The sequence below is a fragment of the Hippichthys cyanospilos genome, chromosome 5, assembly GCF_059441005.1.
Source record: "Hippichthys cyanospilos isolate Australia breed blue-spotted pipefish chromosome 5, RoL_Hcya_1.0, whole genome shotgun sequence".
NCBI lineage: Eukaryota > Metazoa > Chordata > Actinopteri > Syngnathiformes > Syngnathidae > Hippichthys > Hippichthys cyanospilos.
The window spans coordinates 19,104,364-19,123,680 of record NC_142373.1 but is presented as its reverse complement, the minus strand read 5'-3'; the positions used below and the strand labels follow the sequence as shown (position 1 = coordinate 19,123,680).

Genomic DNA, 19,317 nt, shown 5'->3' with positions numbered 1-19,317 from the left:
TGACTGCAATTCAATTTTTGCATTAATCCTTTCAAAGGCAACTTGCAAATAAAGCACAATAAAAATGTTTGTGTTGACACACCAAAACCACAATGTGGCGCAACTTGTGACATTTGCAAGCTTTTCAATTTGATGATTGGCTTAGCTTGGACTCCCATAATGCAAAAGTCTTAAAAAGTCATAATACTCTAATTATGACATGACAAATATTCCTTAAATTGCATACATATAAAAATATACAGCAAAGTTATTTTTGCTATTATTTGGGGAATTACGGTGCTTATAAACACAGCTCAAAGTGGGTGATAACAAGGCCAGGCTGGTGAAGAATCCGCGGACACCCAGGGGTTAAGCAAATTACACAACAATGATACTAAAAATGAAATCAAGAACATATGCTGTGCAACTCTAATAATATCAGCAATGTAAAAGGTTATCTTTTTTTTGTTTTAATTTTTTGAGGCAGCTCCACCAGAGTTTTTTCTCAATTAATTTGCTTGGGAAAAAAAAGAGAACAACCTGAGAGCCTTGCACTGGAGGTCATCAAATGCCAAGAGCCCATCCAGCATCTTATAGTAGATGCACATTTATTCGAGGAAGTCAGGGTCAGTGTAACACGTGATCAGAAGGTAGGTGGGTCTTTCCTATCAATAGGTCAGAGTGTCCTTGAGCAAGAGCGCTTGCGATAAAGCCGGGCGGTAGTTTGCATTGAAGCATCTTTGACAGAGGCCGTGAGCAAGCACGGCAACGCTCACCCCAGCTTCACTGTAACGACACGCTTTACCGTTCGCCCTTTCAGCTGATCACAAGCGGTACTCAATTTTCAGTGTTGAGGGGTCGTTTTTTCATGCAATGTAAACACAGCCAATTATGCGCTTTGCCTCTCTCAGCACAAATACAACAATAGACAATAAGCAATATTACCAGAATAATAACTCAAGAGAAGGACCACACTCTTAAAACTGCTGTGTCAAAAGTAACTCAAATTGGGTGAAACTGCTAACCTAGCGCTATGTCCCAAAGGAACAAAGAGAATTAATGTTAGGTTATCTACAGCAAGCACGTTGGGTTGAGGTTGTCACCCACAATGTTGGGTCAGGATTTTGACTTAACACCGATTAAAAATAACAAAAACAAACAAAAAAAAACATTTGATGAGTTAAAACTATCTAGAAATGGGATACCAAGTTATCAGAATATCCATGGTTATAAACACCATATTTCTCCAAATATAGGATGCACCTGAGTACAGGAATTCTGATATTTTCTATGGTACCGTGGACAGGACGTTTAGCAACAATGTAAAAACTATAGCAAAAGAGAATAATTCATTCTTGTGTTCATACCCGTAAGCTAAATATTTGTTGCGGGTCAAGTTAAATGTGTTCCACATTGTGTGCAGTCAGTGAACGCCACATCAGTGTAACCTTGAATGTGCTCGAAGCAGTTGTTTTTCTTTTTCCTCGTGACGCAGCTCGAGTTCAGGTTAGTATAATTCCCCGAACTTGACCAGCATCCACGTTCCACCAAGTTCATGATTGTGTGTATATGCCAAAAGGCCATCATTAATAAACGAGTTGCAACAGGCACTGGTTTCTAACAGCCAACTGACTTCCACCTTGGTGAAAGATCAATCTTCCTTGGTGTCGACAAAAAAAAATTGAATCCTTAAGTTATCTTTAAGTTTATAGGATGCACCCAAGCTTTTAGCCTTTTTTAAAAGAAAAAAACAATTATGCAGTTCAATAATAAAGTCCTATCACTCAGAAGAGTGCATTGTGTTTTTTTTTTTTTTTAACTACACTTGAACGAAAAGTTGGTAAAGGTCTGAATAATCTTGTTCTTAACTGTCCATTAAGTCAAGTATTTTTGGAAATGGTTGGCAAAGGACTTAACATGTGTGGGCTTTAGACTGTCAAGAGACTTTCTATGCACAATCATTGAATAATTACGCCATTAGCCACAGTGTTTTCGAGCTAAATTCTACTCTCCATGGTGCTGATGAAGGTCAAGCTTAAATGGATCCAGCTCTGTTTGACTCCCAGCGACTCACAAAAGATCCAGCTCACAATGCTCCTGGTCTAGATAGACACACTCAATAATGTAGTTCTGCATAACTTAGGGCAGAGCTGTCAGAAAATTAAATGTTAAATTAAAATGAAATGTCCTGTATCCCAATCATTTATGTTTTTGGTTAATGGCAACGGGACATTGTAAGAACTTTCTATGTCATCGGAATTTTCTTCCTGCACTTGTCTCTGGTTACTGTAATTTTACAGTACTGTAAACACGAGTGGAATCTGCACTTGCAGTCTGTCCTATGGGCTATAAACTAGTAACCGCCCTACTTGGCCAAAACATGATGTAACCATCGAATAAAAAGGCACATTCAAACACCTTGCCTATCTTGTCACGTAAAAAGCAAAATCTGGACATAGAAGCATATAAGACAGAACAGTAGAAACTCAATGTACGCAAAATTTTACATTACCTTTGTGAGCATCGGAAATTAGACTCAGCAACTCGACTCAGAAACTAGACTCTGAAAACTGACTCGGAAAAACTGGTTTAAATATTGACATCAGACGTCAATCTCATGAATCGGGTGTGTTGGAGGACGGCAACATAAAAAACATAAAATAGTGGCCCTCAAGGACCCTCTTTGGACACCTTTGCTTATAAGACATATTAAAGCCAACTAAAGGACCATAGAAGTTGCATGGCGGCAGCTGTCCCAATAAATACAGGAGCCTCAGCGACAAAGGTGATGCAAAAATGCATGACAAAAGGTGACAAATACATGGCCATAGCAACTGATTCCACAACATGGTGGATATAAATGTTATTAATAAACGTTCCCCAAATTGTTTAGACAACAACACAAGCATGTCATCCAGCACTAACCTGTTATGTTCAATTGGTATTTGTTTTCTGTGGGTTTATCATGCTTTTCTATTCTTTTCTTTGTTGGACTTTTGTTGTTGTTTTTTTTTTTTAACTGTCTTTTCGAGTTGTGGGGTTTTGCTCATTTGTTTAAGTTCACATTTTTGTTCCCTTTGTGTCAGTGTCTCGTCAGTGCGATCACGTCCGCCTATCCGTGTTACGCGGCTTCACTTGGGTCAGTCCATCAGCTCCCTGTTCCAATTGTGTTTTGTCCAGGTACTCTTTGTTGTCAACTGTGTTTTGTCCAGGTGCTCCTGGTTTTAAGTGTAAATAGTTTCTTGTTTCCTTTCGGTTCTTGTCGGGTCATTATCGAAGTGTTGTTATCAATGTCTCTGTCATTTCCGCATTATTCTTGTGTTTCTCCAAGCAAGAGTTTCAAGTGTTTTTGTAGTTAATTTCTTAGTTTTTTTTGTTGGTTACTTGTATGCTGTTTTCGCCCTTGTTTTTTTCCATCCCCACATTCAATTATTTTTGAGCGCAGCTTGCCTCCATCCTCCCTGCATTTGGGTTTACACCTTCTACCACCATCCCCGATGCCACAATGTAACAAAACTGGGTTTAATTCAGATATGAATTCCAATATGTCTTTTGTAGTTTCAGTCATTAAACTAACTAACTAAACTTAAGATGAAACGAAGAACATAAAGTCCAGGCTGCTGTGATCATTAGCCAACCAAACCACAATCATTACAGTATGTGCGACAACCGATTTCGCTCCCTCAGTCGAACCCTTAAAGATGGTACACGCTGAGACAACGTATCTCACACAGCGATTCAAACAACAATACCTAAGCTAGGCTCGCAAACACTTCAAACCCTCCCCCCCATGCCTTTTGAACATGCGTTCTTTCAAATGAAATTAATCAGCCTCTTTATCACTTAGGCAGCATCATTAGCCAGACACAAAGTGCGAAGTGAGCGCACTAACAGCCCAGCAAGAGAGGGCTTTTGTCTGGGAAAGTCACGTTTTCTTCACGTTTTCACGTTTTCCCCGAGCTGCTTTGCAACCGCGTTTTCAATTGAATTTGTGAAATGAGCTATGGATGACTTGTGCGGTTTTACAAAGACAAGATCTTCAAAAATGTCTAATCGAATTTGTGGCGGCAACAAAACTTTAAATTGGTAATGCAATATAAAATACAGTATCCAGGAAAAGCCATCTTTGTAACATCATTTGGGAATGATGTCGAAAAATTGAGCAACGCTGGCGCAGGTGCTCCTTTTCCAAATGTTGTCTCTTCAACGTGCATTAGAGTAACAGTCCAAACCCAGCATGTAACCACTAAGACAGATGTTACTTCTGTGCCTACAGTGGGTTGATGAACAGTTATGATGAACATCTTCCCTGCTCCCTCTGCGCTCCTGGTAGAATAAGCCTGCTCAATATGACAATTTAATCAAAACAGAAGTGCAAAACATTCCGAGTGTCTCCAAACCCATCGAAATAATACGGATTCATTCATTGATTTCTCGGTGGCAAGTGCTGCGTTGTAATTATTATTATTATTATTGTTATTATAAAATGCCATTCATCCATTTTCTCTAGCTGCATATCCTTATCCTTATCAGTTAGTGAGCAGCGCTCTCTGCGCACTAACGCACTCTGCTATGTGTTGAAAAATAAAAATAAAGTTTGTACTCAAAAAGAGACGGTTCAAAGCTCAATACTACGGTTAGGAGATCACTGGGCATGGGGAAGCAAGGTAGGGAGGGTTTTACAAAGCTAATTTTAGGCACATACATTATCCGTTAATTTTCGAGAGGGTTTTCCAGTCTCCATTAACCGCGTAAAACGAGGGAGCACTATACCTTACATGCATGTTTTTGGACTGTGGGAGGAAACTGGAGTACTTGGAGCAAACCTATGCAGGCATGTGGAGATTGTGCAAACTCCACACAGGAAGTCCGGAGCTGGAATGGAACTCTGAACCAGTCTACCAACATGCCGCCCTATTAATAATACAGTTTTGTTACTTTATTAGCTGCGGCTCGCTGTCGCAGTGGTTAGCAAATCCACCCCACAGTTGAGGGACCCAAGTTCAAATCTAGATGGCTCCATGCACTAAGCTGCTGGCGAGCAATGTATGGTTAAAGCGCAAGCTCTTTTTATGGGAACGACCGTGTTTAAATTTAATGAGATAAACACATTCCTGGCCTCGCTTTCTGACTCCTCTATTATCTTGGAATGAGCAGGTGTAAGCATCATGTAGGCTGATTTGTAGTTGTACTGATGCCAAATGGATGCAGGAGTATCAAGTACATAAAAACATATGCATTAGATAGCAAGCTCTCCTATGATCCATTACAATGAGAACCCCACATTCAAATGTATACCTCAAAATGGGATTCACATATTACGGCTTCAGTGCTTCATAGATTTTTTGGAAAACACCTGACATACTGCAATAACACCCCAAGGCAGAAGCAGTATAACAGCCTATTAATACTCGGTCTTAAACAACTTCTGGTTCATCAATGAGTCATAGCACCAAACTTTATAAGGGCAATTTGGGAACAATATTTTTACAACTTAGTGGGGCTAGATAGTTTAAGTGGTTCATTGAGATGAGCCCCTGGATGAAAAACTGTCAGTTCCTTACCTGTTTTCCACGTGAACTGATGATCCATATGAAAGACGATGTCTGATCGGGCATGGATGAGTAAGAAGGACCACAGGACGAAGACACAAAGGTAGTTCCCGGTTCCACGTGCCCAGCCAATGACCCCAAAGTCATCCTTTAAAGTCATAGTCCGGCCCATTGCTTCCTCTCTTACTCCTGGGGGAAAGACAAGAAGGTCCTCAGTCCAGTAAGTAGTAAAAGTAAGTGAGACTGCGAGAGTTCTTTGAAAAATAAATAAATAAAAGCTGTCTTTTTTTCATCCAACACATCTTTAGATTCATGAGTCCAAGTGTTTGACATATTGCCTGCCCTTCCTTTGTTAAAAACTACCATAAATAATTAGTCAAGGCCTCCCATTGTACAATACAAGCGTGGAAGGTGTTGAGGAGACTTAAATCATCTTGTAATCGAAGGGATGTGCGCCTTTGTACTGCAGCTTGTTTATTGCTCTCGGCTACTACATGGATTGTGGTCCTAATAGTGTTAAGAAGGATTACTCCTGGATTCAAAGGCCTTCAATTGTGTTCCACCAACAGATATGACAACAGAATTTAATTCGCATGACCCCAAATTACAACACTTGGATGCACTGGTGAATTATGACTTTTTTATTGGTTGGTTTGTTAATAAGCAGAATCACACTAAAAGTTCATGATTAATTGCCAGAAATCTGTAGAATTGTTTTTACGTTGATCGGAGAAGGGAAATGTGCAAGAAAGTACCTTTACAGCATGTTATGTAGCGAGTACCATAAATTTGTAAACTGCAACTTTTTTTAATGCTTTGAATCCTATGTCTTATAATCCAATGCAGAATTTCTGCAGTTGTTTTCAGCTACCAGGAGGGCAATCTCACAGCAAAAATAAAAAAGGAGACAGAAGAAGACACAAATGAAGTATTGGTTTTGACTTTTAACTGCTATTTTACTCGCCGCCAGGTGGCATTTTCTACTAGAATATGCAATCGGGTGTGTTACTATTGTGTTGGTGCAGTATTCAAACTGTCAGAGTGTATAGGTGCCACGTTGAAAAAATGTTGGTGTAGCTCATATTTCGAACTGTGCCTGTAAGTTCATTTTGTGTGTTTCGATGCTCTAACAAGGCGGTTTGCAAAACAAATAATAATAATAATAAATTAATTAAAAAACGTGCGTAAATAACTGATGATTCAATCTGCAGTTTATAGTCCAGTAAGAGTTTCTGTTACTGTTATTTTTGTAATTAGAGCTCATAACCTTGTGAATCGTATAGTCTGAAATGTATGGTAATTAGAAGTTGACATGGACAGACATAAAGCTGGACAGCCATTTACTCAATATTTTTTTTGAGGACTGATTGGCCTTGATGGCTGATACAATTTGCAATGTCACAAACAGAGAAAACTTGCTTTGTCCATATTTGGTGAGTTTCATTTTTTTTTTTTTTTTACAAACACCAATGGGTCCTGTCATTTTTTGCACATGAATGACAGTCTTAAGTGTATGTAAAAACAAGACTTTGCCAGATGTCAGTCAGCGATGTCTAATTAAATGTCTGATGAGTGTGGCCACAATTATATCTGAAAGACATCTTGTCCCCATTTGAAGAGCTACATATGGTGTGTCTGAAGAAACTCCAACAAACAAAAAACTAAATGAATATGCACTTAATTTGACTCAGGTAAGCCAAATTGAATGGTTGTTTAATGAGGAGACTGCCGGAGTACAGATGGCATGTTGCCCAGATGTTAGTTTCCAGATGCCAACTTGACAGATTGTTCAGTTTTCTTTTGAATTTGATATGACATTATGCAGTCAAGGTATCGTTGGCTGTCTTTCATATTGAATGTAAACAAAGGATTGGGATAATTGCAACTATCCTGGCTTGTATTCTACCAAGACCTCCAAATAATCAAAATAAAAAAGTCATTACCTATGGCAGGTTTGCAACATATTGTTGAACGTCTACACATTGCGATGCTTTTTAGATGTTTGAATTAAAAAAAAAAAAAAATTATTTGTTTTTTAACTGCATTTGTAGTGGTATCTTTAGGCATAGTTTCCCCTTGGCCCGTCTGCCAGAAGGTTGTGTTGCTATTAAGACAATTAGTTTGTATAATTACACAATTAGTTTGTATAATAACATCCTAATGCAATTCAGCAATAGGTTGGTTTGTGTTCCAATTAATTTGCTATTATTTTGAAAAGAAGACTGTATTGTTTCATCATGGCAATAGAACACATTACAGTGGTTCTTGCTGATACCTGCAGAAACTCCATCAAAATCTCAACCTACATTTGAGAACCACTGATCTTTAATATAGATAAATACTGTTCAATTATTAATTGTTAGCAAAAAGAAGCCTGAAGATTGAACAGGTTACATGTATGAAGAAGAAAAAGAAAATAACTTCAAAGTGCCAGAAATGAACAAAATGTCAATCCATAATTCAACTAAAAACATTTCTAAAAAAATCAAGAAATAATAATACATGTAAATTGATGATGAACATTAACACTGGAACACCAAAATTCTTTATTCTTTAAAAAGCTATAAAACATTGTGTTGTGGGTTTTTTTTCCAAATCACACTAATGATTAATGTGATTCAGATGAAAAGAAAATTTTGACCGCAATTTGAAAAGTTTAAAAATCCCCCACAGATTTTAACAATGAGAGAGCCACTGCATCATCTGGTGCCATGAATGTGCAATTACACTTCGCACACAAAATGTTTTGCCAACCCGCTGGCATTGTATTGTGCCCTCAAAAGACTGGTACTGGGGTAGGGCAATTTAAAAAAAAAAAAATGCAGTAATTGACGTGCCACTGGGGACATATTTCGTTTGCATGAATGTGTTATCTACAACATACAGTGCATGTCACTAATATAACTTGGCTGTTTATTGACAGGTTGCACATTACAAATGACCTGAGCTGTACGAAAACCACTAAATCATGACCCACTTGGCATTTCAGTACACCTCAAAAAGCGACAGATGTATGAGATACCAATAAGGGCATAATTTGAAGGAGGACTCCAAACATGATTTTTTCTTCTCAAAGTTTACATTTCAACAGTTCATGTTTGGGCTGCCGCCGTCTGCCTGCCTGTCAGCATCAAGGCTGGATACAGGCTATCATGAAAATCTGCGAAGAGAAAAGCTCTTAACTGCTAAATATCTGGGTCAATGGAACATTGCCAAGCTCCAGAAAACCTGGCATGGAGCAGAGCGGCTCAGATGCTGCAGTGCCTCCTGTTAGATACGCCGTGATCTGATAGAATGCAATCTGCTTGCCTGTCTCCTACCGTGCTCGTTTGTGGCTCACTCGCTACATTTGGCGTGCACATCTTGGATCTATCATAAGGGGACAGATGAGCGGTGCTCCACAGAATCCTCCCTCACAGGTGGTCTCGGTAATGGATGTTTGATTCCATCTATTAAAATGAATGGGAACGGCTAATTTGATAAGATAGAGTTCAGTGCAATCGCCGACCTCTTTAGGTTATCCAAATGGACAGTTCAATCGGACTTGACAAAAAAGGTCAAATTTGTATTAAATCAGTCATCAGGGCCCTTCTTACATGCGGTCGGAGCAGGAGAACGACGCCGGGTTATTATTTGCCATTCCGAGTGTTGCCTTCCTGAGAGTATCTACCTGTATTTCCCGAGTTGCTTCCAGTCTCGTTGCATTTGGGGGTCTTTCTAGTTTTTTTATTCGGATTTTTGACGCAATTCCTACTTTACCTCATAGTCGTTTTGACTCCGCTCCCTCGCCGCCTAGTTATCTCTTCCCTCATTGGATGCGAGACACTTTTTGTCTCATTTTTAATTGTTCTTTGCGGTATCAGTTGTACTTTACTTTATTAAAACCTTTTGTATCCACTCAAGTCTTGTGTCTACTTGGGGTCCATTATCCATTCGTGTCCCGATGTTCATTCATGACACCCTTTCTTTAATTAAAAACTTCCTCAATGTCATTCTTAGTGTTGCTCTCATATTAGTAGCGCACCGTCTGTGTGCAAGCAGTCAGCTTGCCTCTTCAAAAAGTTTTATAACTCCATCACTTATGATTTGAATAGTTCATTCCGGACATAGTTTAATTAGTCCAATGAATTCAGAGGTAAATTCTCTGTCAACTTTAAAGTGCCAATGTAAATGATCTCCTTCAAGAGAATGATACACAGTTCTGACACCCAGTCCAAGCCGCTTCAGTAAACAAATATCCTCAGAATAGGAAGACATGAGACTTGTGTTCTTAGCTTTATGAAAGGCAAAGAGAAAACAATTATAAAGAGCAGCATTGTTTCTGCAGTTTGTCTCATCACGGTGCAAGAGGGCGATTCGCTAGTAGCTTCTCTACCAGCTTGTTTGGTTAGCAAAAAATTGCGTTGCATTCACATGCTCTTTTAGATTTTACTTGTCAAATAAATGATGCCTAAAAATTTTCCACCCTGTATCAAACGCGCTGATTTTGTCTGCTAACTTAGGACATGAACAGTATTTCCTGCGCCAATTGTAGCCGCTTTTTGGGGGGAAAAATTTTCAGCTCAGCCTCAGTTGTTATCATGGATGAACGTTGGGTAGGGTACGCAAATGGAGTAAGTGAAGCACGCAATGTCATGCATCCGAGATTTCTGTTGCGCATGCGTACAAGTTATGTGCCTCCCAATACATTCATCTATCCAAGCAAAGTGGGTTCTGCAAATTTAGAAATTTAGGCCATGTTGCTTTTTGCACACACTCTGTGCAATGACACACCCGGAAATACACAATGCAGTCTACTAAATTCTCAAACATGAAAAACTAGACTTGGGTCTGCACGAAATTGAAGATATGTTGGCATTTAGATGGAGCACACATGTGCCAGTCAACCAAATTAGTGCCCAAAGTATTTAACTCTTTTTCACCATACCCCTTTTTTTTTCTGCCGTGCCTGGTGACGCACTTAAGCTTTGGCATGAGTCATACCTCGCATGCTTCTAGCACTTTCACGGGCCACACCCACAGTGCAGCATAAGAAAGGCTTGATTTTTTTCAGGATTTGCAAGCTTCATTTTAGATTCTCAACTGTTTTTCATGGTTAGATTCCTATTATTTCCACGTATTGTGGAGACCTAGCTATTTTTTTCTTTTAAAAATTCTGCAAGCATTAAGAAAACACATTTTTATAAATATTGAGGCCTTACCCTCGTTTTAAAGTGTTTTTTTTTCATATATAATATTATGAGAACTGGCTTTCACAAAGAAGGATACCCTATTGCTGCCTTGGATTGTGGTAAATTACATTTTTTTTTTGGTATAGGTGACATGCAAAGGCAAGTCTTTGCGAGTTGAACAGTTTGCAGCACTTGTTATTTGCCAGTTCCCCAAATTACATTGGAAATACTGTTCTATGCCATGCTGGAAGTCATCAATTCTTCCACAGCAGCTGGAAGTGAAATCAAACGAAGAAAGGCGCAAAAGTAAAGCAAAAGAGATTACAATTGATTTTCTTTTTCCTTCAGATGCAGACACTAATAATCATTGTTTGGAAACGTCAGGGTGATTCAACTCAACCAATTTAGTTGGAATAGTTGCCACGCTTGTATTAAAGCTGTTAAAAGAAAATTCCAACCAAACATCACTTGTTTCTGAACTATTTTGATGTGTCTGCTTCAAAGACAATTTCTGTAGGCCGTCTAAGCTACTGGGATTGTTCTTTTGGAAGCTATGATCTTTCCCCTCAAACAATACTGATGTGCTTGTTTTTTTTTGGATTACTACATTTTGTTATCACGAGCCATGAGACAGCAAAAGGATTCAGAGTAAGTTGAGCAAAAAGGAATCAACGGCCTTTCAAAGTCTGCCAAGGTGTCAAAATAAAGTTACAAAACAAAGCACACACATACATTTTGAAATATTTTACCTATAAATTCAACACTCCTAATTAGTGTTGTCAAATTAACAGATTAATTGTGATTAATGTATGAAAGACATAATTAAAGAGCTATTTTGTAAATCACGTTAATCTAATTTAACTTGATGCTTTCTGTGCTGTATAGTGATTAGTTTTGTTTTTATACTGCAGGCTTCTTTTGCTTGAGTTGTTGGGGTTGTAAAACAATTAAAAGTCAAGCACACCCTGGAGTGGAAACTGATTGGCTCCCATTGTGTTCGGCCATAACCTGATATTGGCTTCTTTGTATCTTACCACATAAATGCAAAGCGCCCAGTTGCGACTGTAGCCACAGCTAACAATAGTAACAAAGACAGACGCTAATGTAGCGAGCCATAGCAAAACCTTTATGCCAAAATAAACTTTTGAACTGAATGGACGATGTTACTTTCTAATTTCATTTTCTATGTAATTGACAATTTACAAAAGAAAACAGGAGCATTCCTCCTGATGGTGGAAACGAAATTTTGCAGTACATGGTTACAAATGTATCTGTTGAAGAATATTCATGACCGAAGCCACTTACAGTGTTGTATATCAGACTTTTGATCTGCCACAACAACCCGATGTTAATACAATTAAAAAAAAATACTCTGGGATCTGTCTCAGATGATTTTAAGTGAGAATAAATGAGAATAATTAGATCAGTGTTGGAGGTACTGAACCCCACCAGTTTAAATAGTGCATAAAAAAAATTGTGCATACACATCACCAAGTTAAAAAGAACAACAACAATTGGAAATTGCACTAAAATATGATAGACCGGCTGAACAAATACCCATTTGAGTTGATGTTTTGTAATCTTTGTATAATTCCCTATCGTCCCTGACCAGTGCCACTTTTGGTTGTGTAGTGGTCTTTTCACTGTTCACTACATGTGACCACAGCGTATACGCAGACTCAGAAATACTTTCATCCACACTGTACAATTGACAATAGAAAGAACCTGCTCGTACCTGCTCAAGGTGATTGCCAGTCATCCCTTTGGACAATGTGGGTGGGTCAATCAGTAAGAAGCCTTTCGGTGGCTTTCCCGAGTCTACGAAGCAGAGGAGGCCTCCAAAGACGTTAAGTCTGACAAATCAGATGTACCAGGTCCTCCACCTCAAGCACCATGCGGCGGCTTAATCCGGTGTGAATCAACGTGTCGAGGGCTGGGACAGTGTCACACCTCCAGCTGCAGCTGGTGCTATTAAGCCCCTGGCGTCGGCTTTGTCAAGTAGCGACCCGCTGATGTTCTTGCCGAGTTGAACGCCGCAGTCAGCAAAGAGACGAGGTCTGAAGCTTGGGAAGACACAAAACACACAGATAGATGAGCTTCGGGACCAAAAAGCATCAAAAACACATATCAGTTCTTACAAGAACAATGTAAAGATTCTTTAGATGTGATGCATAAGGGCAAAAACTGGAAAAGAAAAAAAAAAGAAAGATATACACGCAGTGGCATACACATACTGCAGCACACAATGACTGAAAGGAATGCTTTTGCTGTCATAGAATGCATTCAAGTGTTCTGTTTATCCTTCACTATTCACCTTGAAAACTACTGCAGTCGAACAATTAAAGTGCCTGAATTAATTAATGACATTTTCCTTATATTATCAAAAGTCATTGCATTTTTCAACAAGTAGGATGAATAGAATTGAAGACAATGCCTTTATTGTCGTGGTATAGCTGGAATACAATCAAATTGGGAATGCTGCACCAATCGATGCACAATATTAATATGGTAGAAAAGGACAGATTTTCTATCAAAGCCAGGTGTCATGATTTATTCAGACCTTTTTGACTACTTTTCTTTTACTGTACAACAAAGCAGTTGAACTAAACTATAAACGCCGAATCATCATGACAGACATTTTTTTCTTTCTCTTTTCATCGAAACAATCCTTTAATGTTTTCACTTTTAGCTTTAGGTCATCAACATCACACTCAAGATATTTTGCACTGAGTTACTTTGTCTTTTTACAGAAACGTTTCTTTAAAGTTTTCACTTTTAGTTCTGCCTATCAACCCCACGCTCATGATGTTTTGCAGAGTTAGTATGCCAAAGATACAGAACTACTGCATGTTCTGTACTTTAAAGCGAATCAATTATAAGGTGCACCTTCAATAAATGGCATATTTTAAAACTATTTTCATTCATAGGGTGCACCGCATTATAAGGCGCGTAAAATAGAAGCCACCGTAGTGGACGGGGTTGCTTTTTGCATTCACTAGATGGAGCTGCCCCAAAGGGAACAAAACAATCAAAAAAGTCAGTCAAACTTTAGTAATAGACAATCAGAAATGAAGAACAAAGATGATTTGTGGAAGGTGCCACATAAAGAATGGGAAAAAGTACCTCTTGATTACATTAAAAGACGAATCATGAATTTAAAAGAATATAATTAGGATGCAATTAAATATTAAACTTAAATATTAAACTTAAATTTTTAATCAAGTTGCAACCAAAAAACAGTTCCTAAAACCTGCAATTTTTGCAACTTGTCCTCATATAAATTGCTTCAAAATTGGAGAATATATAGCATATCTACATTTCAAACAGGGTGTTATAAAATTTGAATGAAAAAAATTAACAATTTACAAGTTATTTTATTGTTTCGTCCCCCAAAAATGAACACTCATGGTCTATGTACCGTATAAGGCTCACCAGATTAAGCGAACTGTCAGCTTTTCAGAAAATTGAATGCTTTTACATGCGTCTTATAGTGTGGAAAATACGGTAAAACAGTGTTTGAATTTGGCTTTGCAAAGATGTATCTTCTACAGTTGCTGCAGAGTCATAATAAAATATTTGAAGCAGAGAATTCATTTTTCTTTTCTCCCAGCCCTAACCTACAGTCAGAGTTGGGTGGTAACATACTAGATTTCTTGTATTACAATTACCTAAGTAACGTTTGGGATTAATTGTATATTTCAGAAGATTTCAGTGACAGTAAATGACTACAGTGTCTCGTTTATGTCAACACAAACGAAAATAATGTAGCCAAGCCAATATAGTGGTACCCGGGCTTTGTAAGCATCAACACCATGTGTGGAAATGACTCATCCAAAGGAAAAATATTTTTGTCAACAACTGCTTCTCTTGTTACCCATCCAGTCCCACGTGTTTCCTTTTAGGGCTCCGCTCACGAGTTTCACTCTTTCAGTGACCTTCCTGGCCATACTCCTTAAAGCCCCAAGATCCCAGTCACCTCCGTTTTATTTCCCCGGGTATTTTGATGCTTTAGTTTGCTCTTCCACTCAGCCTTCAATAAGCTGCTCTCTGTAGGCGCACCTCTCTTCTGACAGCATAGTAAATAAACCCCAAATACCACATAGGTGCTTCTGAGCCATATTAATTAGACATGCAAACATCTGCCTTTATTAACACTGCAAAAACCCGGAAGAGATTATTGGTATTGTTTAGAAGTGCTGTCTCTCATCCTTAAGATTTGAGTTGCAATCGGCATATGATTGTTTTTTTTGGTTTAGTATGTTTAAAGTTGAATGTTCTCACTTGACCTTTAGTATATTTTCCAAACATGGTCATTTTTTTCTGGAGTTGCTATTGCGGCGGATGGTCTTTAGCCTCATTTGCACGTTGTATTTTTCGGACAGTAACTTTTTTCTTATGATTTGATCCCTGCGGTTTATAGTCCAGTGCATCTAATCTGCAGTTTTGTTTTGTTTTTGTTTTTTTAATGCTAGGCACCAGGAGACAATCCACTGGTAAAGCACAAATGTCTGTACCTGTTAAAAAACATAGTATTAAAAATTTTAAAAAATGTGTATGTTCACCAAAATAATCAATGAATAAGACAAAGGGAACAGAAGAAGACACGATGGAAGTATTGATTTTGAATTGCTATTTAAATCTGCAGTATTCTGTCAATATTATATTGAAAATCCTTTCATTTTTTATAAATATATTGGTGCTAAACAGGCAGGCATGTTCAGTCTGCTAAATATATGATTTGGCAGTAAGCAGGTCATTAAAAAACTTCCCTATTCCAACTTTATGCGTAAATATCTGATGTCACCAAGCTAAAATGTTTTCATTGTTCTTCCTATAGTTTTAATGGTTAAATCAATAAAACTCAGTTACCATCGTGGGTTGTGTTTTGGATGTTTTGGAAACACTGTTTTCACATGAAATGAAAGACACTAGTGAGCTGAAATTTTACCCAGATGATGTCAACATGTCACATTTTGACTGGGCATGACCACTTACTTACAGTACTGCCAGAATGATATGGAAGAAAATAACCAAAACATCAAAGTATCGCAAAAGGATTCAACTAATATTGGGAATCCTGAATCCTGGGAATCCTGAGTGCATTCTACTTGTGGTGCTGGGCTGATAGATGAAAAGTCTTGGCTGCTTGGCTGCTTAAAAAATAGCTCTTGGGGCAAAAATGGACGCCTCTGCTCACTTGTATATGAGAAATTGATCTGATGTCACATCAAAATACATGAATAAATAGCGTACTTATTTTTGTTTAAAAAAAGTTGATACAAACTGCATAGTGCATGTTTTATGAATTGGCCTCTATAAATTAAGCATCTTTTGCCCAAATAAGTGTGCATGTTGGGTATTTTCTCAGTAAGTTTTATGCTGTGAGTGATGCTTTACAAACTGTAATGACTTTCGGTTCTCAGCTGTGTATTTTTAAGCCTTAATAGCTTGAATTTCTTGGCCTCTTAATGTGTTTAAAACCACGTGAATTTGAATTGATTTGGTGTTGACCAACCTTTGACTCAAACTGTATATGTTTAGAACTCCCAACCACTGATTTTACAACCACTGGTTTTAATACTTTTCCCAAAGATGTGTTTCTACCGTGACCGTCGAATCGTGTCTAAAGGTAGTTGCAAGGAAAAGTCTCTTGTTTTTAAACAACTGGCAATTTAAAGTGTTAGTGATTTTTTTTCGGGCCTTTTAAAGATGCAATTCAAGAGCTGCCTTGATGTGGTGTTGCAACAGCGAGTCGTTCCACTTTTCGACCCCTGAAGACTCATTTCACCCTTGATTGTTGAGCACTGACATTGGCCACATCTGTCTCAGAAACTATCGTTTTGAAAAACTTGAATATTTCTTGGTGGCATCTAAAGACGAGGCATATCTCTGCACTTGCCGGCAAACAGGCGGACATAGTCGGCAAATGCTCTTGAAGCAAGGGTTGTGAACTCAATCAGCCACTTGTTTATCCTTGTGGCATGGAAGTACTTTGGTCCGTTCTGATTGCCTCCCTTTGCACTGGTATGGCTAGATAGGCGAGCCGACGGGGTCAAAGCATTGATAACAGCGGGAGCCAATTTTTTACTTAGTTCTGACCTTACGGCCTCCAGCCTGGTACCACTGTATGACCAAATAATATCACTTTACAAGGTTTGCGCTTGTATTGCTCACAATTTTATCTTTTACAAAGCTACATTGTACGGCTTCTTGTTTACAGCATTTCTCAGAGAAAAACCTCCATTACCTTGTACATTGGGTCTGTAAAGATTAACAGAGAGCAATTGTGATGATTGCAAAAAATTTGAATCGCATGATACATCAAATGACTGCCTGAATTATGTAATGTGCTTCAAGTTTGTTGACGTTTCTACCTACAAGTACAGCGATGCTAGATGTTTATTTAGCCAAATGTGGTCCCAAGCGGCTACTGATGTAACAAAGCTATTAAGTTTCTTGTTGTCCCTCTTTATTTTTAGATTGTCTTGAACTGAATTCTCATTTGATTAGCAGGCAGGGATGGATATCTTCAGAGAATTGCACAATTGCATTGATTAATTATAAAGTAAATGTGATGAGGCGGACTTCATTCGAAAAAGGCAAATGCGTGTGTGCCCCCCCAAAAAGTTTTGATTGAATTAGAGAAATAAAATGAGATATGACTGGAAATGATTTACTTTGGCAAACTCCAAACTAATATGTTCAAACAGGGCCCTCGGCGCAGCAGCAATAATAAAAGCAAGTCTCTTCTTTCCCCCTAAATGACTAGCAAATAATACCGACATGCATCAACAATTACCATATTTTCCTCTATATCTATGCAAAATTGCTTTCTTTAAGATTTCCTCTGCAGTGTTACGTTCACCTGATTGATCAAACTGGACATTTGCCTCGTACGATAAATATTTCAACCAAGACATGAAAAGGTCTCAGTGAACATATAAAACGGACGCAGAGCAAACACAAAAGTTGCAAAATGATGAGCGTAAACATGTTTGATAACAATGAGACAAGTCTGAGAGGAAAAAAAAACATAGACGGCGCTGAGGTTGTTGGATGTGAAAGGACATCTCTTATATGCCTTTTCCGCGATGCTAATTGCTTGTGTTTCGGAAAATTAATCATCAGAGCAGCTGTGGGAGGGGAGACACTGTGGACCCTGATGAGAAGTGAAGTGCATTTGGGATGTGACCATTGAGCTTTCATTTACTTTTTATTAATTTCTTTAGTATTTTGATAAAGTCTCATCGTGGTAGTTTTGCCAGTGTAAGTTCTAAGTCAGATAAGAGAGAACAAAGACATTCCTCTCTCCCAGGCCAGCCCTGGGGGCTGTAAGATACTGGACCACTGACCTCCTGACCCCACCTAACAGTCTAACCAATGATCAGGTGCCACATTTGGCAGATGTTGACTAAAACATGTAATTTGAGTTGGATAGGAGGAGACACATTTTAGAGCTGGTTAAGAGGAGAACATAACACCATGTGGGCGCTCGCCATCTTGACCTTATGAGAGTCAGCTTTTAACATCAGCAGTATGAAAAGATCGAACGAAATATTTTCCAACCAAGATGCCTTATTCCGAGAGGTCTTCATTCTCATCACCAACCAGGATTACCCGGCCGTTGTGGGCCAGTACCACTACAAGCGTTAAAAAAATTAACTGCAGGAGTAATGGCCGAATGCGTGAACTCGAGGCAAAATGAAGCACAAACAGACAAAAGCAAATGTCTCTGAAATGATTCCACCAAAGGACAAATGAGAAGGATAGAGTGCCTGAAAGAGAAACAAACCATTCCTGGATAATCGGATTTGTTGTGTGTGGCTGTTCCGCCTCCATGGTCTCACAACCCCCTCCTCCCTTCATCAAAAAAAAAAAAAAAAAAAAAAAAAAAATATATATATATATATATATATATATATATATATAATTAATGCAGAATGGCTATAATCCTGGTCACATTTTTTTTTCAATTGAAAGCAAGGTCTTGTGGGACTGGCATGTGCAGGTGAGCGTATCCTGACTATGGAGCACCCAGGGGGAATTGTCGCACTGCGAGGGGGCCATCACTGTGAACGAGAGGGTGGCGTGACGGCGTCAGGATTAATTTTGAGAGAGTCGGGTAGCTGAGGCAGGCTGATAACATGGGTCAGTGACTGCACAGACACCTGGACGCCGTACGCTCCTCTAGAAAGCAGCTTTAATGTACTGAGAGCGGTGTATTTATAGTGTGTGGTCCGGGGAATTTGGCGACACGTGTCAGCGGAAAACCAGCTAATTGATGACGGACAAAACAAGACAGGTGAACAAAAGAGCAATGAAAGACAAGAGAGACTATGTGGGCCTGGCTCTTATGATAAGCAAGGAACATCTGTTCCACACAATAATCCTGTGTGCTGGACTCTTCATTGCCTTTATGTCGGAATGTACGTGTGAAATGTAGTTTGCCTCTGAGGATTCGTAGGCAGCGCAGCTGCGCTCAAGCATATAAAGCGGCCCATCCTGATTTTTGTGCCGGCGCAAGCCTCGGCTTTCTTCTTTGAGAATTTGGTTTATCTCTCTTGACCGCCGACATTTCTTTTGACGTGTGTCCGGCCCACTTGACAACTCGGTGG

At 38.8% G+C, this 19,317-nt stretch overlaps 1 protein-coding gene across 1 annotated transcript in view; it reads right to left on the bottom strand.

Moving 5' to 3' along the window:
• Window positions 1–12,533, bottom strand: part of thsd7ba (thrombospondin, type I, domain containing 7Ba) — a 125,472-nt gene extending 112,939 nt beyond the window's left edge. The window contains exons 1-2 of the mRNA XM_088415855.1: window positions 12,438–12,533; window positions 5,544–5,720 (exon numbers count right to left, since the gene is read on the bottom strand). Of these exons, the coding sequence (XP_088271981.1) occupies window positions 5,544–5,703 (160 nt within the window). The 5' untranslated portion in view covers window positions 5,704–5,720; window positions 12,438–12,533. The remainder of the gene's footprint in view (window positions 1–5,543; window positions 5,721–12,437) is intronic.
• Window positions 12,534–19,317: the final 6,784 nt, after the last annotated feature.